The sequence below is a fragment of the Euphorbia lathyris genome, chromosome 1 (assembly GCF_963576675.1).
Source record: "Euphorbia lathyris chromosome 1, ddEupLath1.1, whole genome shotgun sequence".
NCBI lineage: Eukaryota > Viridiplantae > Streptophyta > Magnoliopsida > Malpighiales > Euphorbiaceae > Euphorbia > Euphorbia lathyris.
Window position 1 is genome coordinate 89,494,501 of NC_088910.1, and position 3,785 is coordinate 89,498,285.

The 3,785-nt window shown below is 31.5% G+C and overlaps 1 protein-coding gene across 1 annotated transcript; it reads left to right on the forward strand.

Moving 5' to 3' along the window:
• Positions 1–864: 864 nt before the first annotated feature.
• LOC136205896 (cytochrome P450 84A1) lies at positions 865–3,462 on the forward strand. Its single transcript, XM_065996746.1, has 2 exons — positions 865–1,817; positions 2,507–3,462. Exons 1-2 carry the CDS (start codon positions 906–908, stop codon positions 3,131–3,133), a joined length of 1,539 nt encoding a protein of 512 aa, XP_065852818.1. The 5' UTR covers positions 865–905; the 3' UTR covers positions 3,134–3,462.
• Positions 3,463–3,785: the final 323 nt, after the last annotated feature.

Consider the following 3,785-nt stretch of genomic DNA (forward strand, 5'->3'; position numbering starts at 1 on the left):
AATATAGTTTAAATTTAACCGCAACGTTTTTAATATTAATTTTAACTTTACATTATTAAAAATTTGAAAAAGTTAACTCTGTTACGTTAGATCTTTCAAACATCAATTATGTCTAATATATTTAACATATTACTAACATAATTACAGAAAAATCTATTAATATTGTAATAACTAAGTTTGTCACATATAAATTAATCATAATTTTTTTTGTCAAAGTGTTAAAAAAATATTACTAATATAATTATAAATAATCAACAAAAAAAATTATACAAAACTCTTTCAGTTTATCGATAAACTTCTTTGAAAAGTATGATGTGATTCTTAAATAAAAGTCGAACTAGTTTTTTCAAATTTTTAATAATATAAGGCTAAAATTATTCCTACTTAAAAATATTAGAGTTAAATTTATACATTTTAGAATACACTTCTTAAAAAAAATATTTGAGTCAAAATTTGGTCGTTTTCCTATAATAATTCATATGATTATTAAGGGAAAACAAATCATTTAGCTAAATAATAATTATAACATTAGCTAAATACAGTAATTTGAGACTATTATTATCTACTATGGATGCTGCGGTTAGTGAAACCTCAGGTTATTCTATTTGGCTAACTTTAACTTTATACTTAAAATTATTAAAATTACACTGTTTTATAAGTGGAATTTAAATGTACTCTCCTTATAGACACAGAGCTAATTTTCCTCCAAAGAGAGAAGAAAACTTAAAAAATAATTTAGCTTGACCAAATCCATAATAAATAAATAAATAAAAAAGTAGAGAAAAAATCCAACATAAACAGCTGCAGCATTAAAAAAGAATTGAAGACCCACCACCACACTATATAAACACCCCATAACATCATCTAGCAACATTTATCGGGTTGCAATTAAATTAAAATCCACCATGGAAACTTATCTCCAAAACTCCACCATCAACATATTTCTAATCGCCGTACCTTTCTTATTCCTGCTCGGCGTAGTCTCCAGACTCCGTCGAAAACTCCCCTATCCACCAGGCCCAAAAGGCTTACCAATCATCGGCAACATGCTTATGACAGATCAATTAACACACCGAGTATTAGCAAAACTCGGCAAACAATACGGCGGCGTTTGCCATCTCAAAATGGGCAAAATACACATGATCGGCGTTTCGTCTCCGGACATAGCTCGACAAGTTCTTCAAGTTCACGACAACATATATTCAAACAGACCCGCAACTATAGCTATAAGTTATCTCACTTACAACCGTGCTGACATGGCTTTCGCACATTACGGACCGTTTTGGCGACAGATGCGTAAGCTTTGTGTGATGCGGCTTTTCAGTCGCAAAAGAGCCGAGTCATGGGAGTCGGTGAGAGATGAAGTTGATGCTATGGTTAAAACGACAGCGTTCAGTAAAGGGAAAGCTATGAATGTTGGTGAACTTATTTTTACTTTGACTATGAATATTACTTATAGAGCTGCTTTTGGGACTAAGAATGAAGGTCAGGAAGAGTTTATTCGGATATTACAGGAGTTTTCTAAGCTTTTCGGTGCTTTTAATATTGCGGATTTTATTCCATGGCTCAGTTGGATTGACCCACAAGGTCTTAAATCTCGACTCGTTAAAGCTCGTTCTAGTCTTGATGGTTTCATTGACATGATTATTGATCAACATATGAAGAAAAATAAAATGTCTCGGGATGATGCCAATAACGATATGGTTGATGATTTACTTGCTTTCTACACGGAAGATGGAGATAGTAAAGTGAATGAATCGGAGGATCTTCATAATTCCATTAAACTCACTCGGGATAACATCAAAGCTATCATCATGGTAACATTTTCTTTACTTTTTCTACCTAAACTTAATATAATAATAAATGGGATAAAACATCATTTTTAATTTTCAATTTTCAATTTTCAATTGACACGATATATATCCAAAGGATCACAAAAAAGGGGGAAAAATGCTTATATATACATATCAAGAAAATCTTGAAACTCCTTTTTCTTTTTTTTTTTCTTTTTTTTGTTACAAAGTGTTGAATATTCTTAATCTTGTAACCAATATACTAAAAAAAATTAGATAAATGTTTCACATACTGGACTAATTTAGTAAAAATCTAAAAATGATAGTAGATACATATGTTTTGATTTTGGATTAAATTTGTAGCTAAAGGCTAAAATTTATTTTGGTGTAAGTCAAACATAATTGACAAATTGTTTTCAAAAAAATTTGATGTATGCGGAAAAAATTGGTCCATGATCGTTGAGATCATGTAGGTGATAATTTGTTGTCTAATTGGTTGAGATCATGTATTGTTTTTTTTTCAAAAAGTGTAAAATATTTTCCTAACTTTCATCTTAGATTTTTCATGAGTGGAGTGTATGTTTTAATAAAAGTTATTCTTAGACATTAACAATATTTTAAGTTTTTAGTTAAATTGATTCCTTAAAATAGCATGAAGACGAAGTGTTCGAGAGTTTTGAAACTTGTGATAATGATAAAACATGCATGTGTAGGATGTGATGTTTGGTGGGACAGAGACAGTGGCATCGGCAATAGAGTGGGCTTTGGCCGAGCTGATGAAGTGTCCGGAGGAAATGAAGAAAGTTCAGCAAGAGCTAGCAGAGGTGGTTGGTTTGGATCGAAGAGTGGAGGAGACTGATTTTGAAAAACTAACTTACCTTAAATGTGTAATAAAAGAAACACTTCGACTTCATCCACCAATCCCACTTCTCTTGCATGAGACTGCTGAAGATTCCGAGGTTGCCGGATATTACATTCCGGCCAAATCACGTGTCATCATCAATGCATGGGCTATCGGAAGGGACAATAATTCATGGGAAGATCCCGATACTTTCAAACCTTCTAGATTCTTAAAACCCGGAGTTCCAGATTTTAAAGGAAACCATTTCGAGTTTATTCCATTCGGGTCAGGTCGTAGATCTTGCCCCGGTATGCAACTTGGACTTTATGCCCTTGATTTGGCTGTTGCTAATCTTCTCCATTGCTTTACTTGGGAATTGCCTGATGGTATGAAACCTAGTGAACTTGACATGTCTGATATTTTCGGTCTAACCGCTCCACGGTCGACCCGCCTCGTTGCTGTTCCGAGCCCGAGATTATTGTGTCCACTTCAGGAATAACCATACCCGGATCCAAATCCATACAAGCCAAGGTGAAGTGGAGATCAAGTAATCCATATGGATTTTTATTAGTATGATATTTTTCAATACATAGTGGGTGATAGGTGGATTTGCATTTTTTGTTTATAATATACTAAATATTAGCAGAAAGTAAAATAAGAAAAATAATGAGGTAAATATGGGAGATACTTCTCTGTTTATAAGACCACTCCCTTTTGAGTTTATTTTGATTGGCACAAAAATAAGGCTTGTACAAGTAATTTTATTTCAAGAGATGGATCAATATTTGCAAAATGTTTCCAAATGGAAACGTTTTGTGTTTGCATGTCTCTTTCTTTTGCCTTTCTTATATATTATACTAGTTTTTGGCCCGTGCGATGCACGGATTCATCTTAATATATAAATATTAATAAAAATATAATCTAATAATTACAATTAATGACATAAATGTGTTATATAAATTAAATATTATTATTTGATTTTCACATTTACTTTAAATAATATTTTTATAGATAAATATAATAATAAAATAAAAACTAATATATTTTTATATTTTTTATCAGTAAAAAAGGAGGAAGTGACACATCAGTTCCATCGTTACTGTTTTATATTATATATAGATTCAATTATATACTTTTTTTTTTTTTTTCAA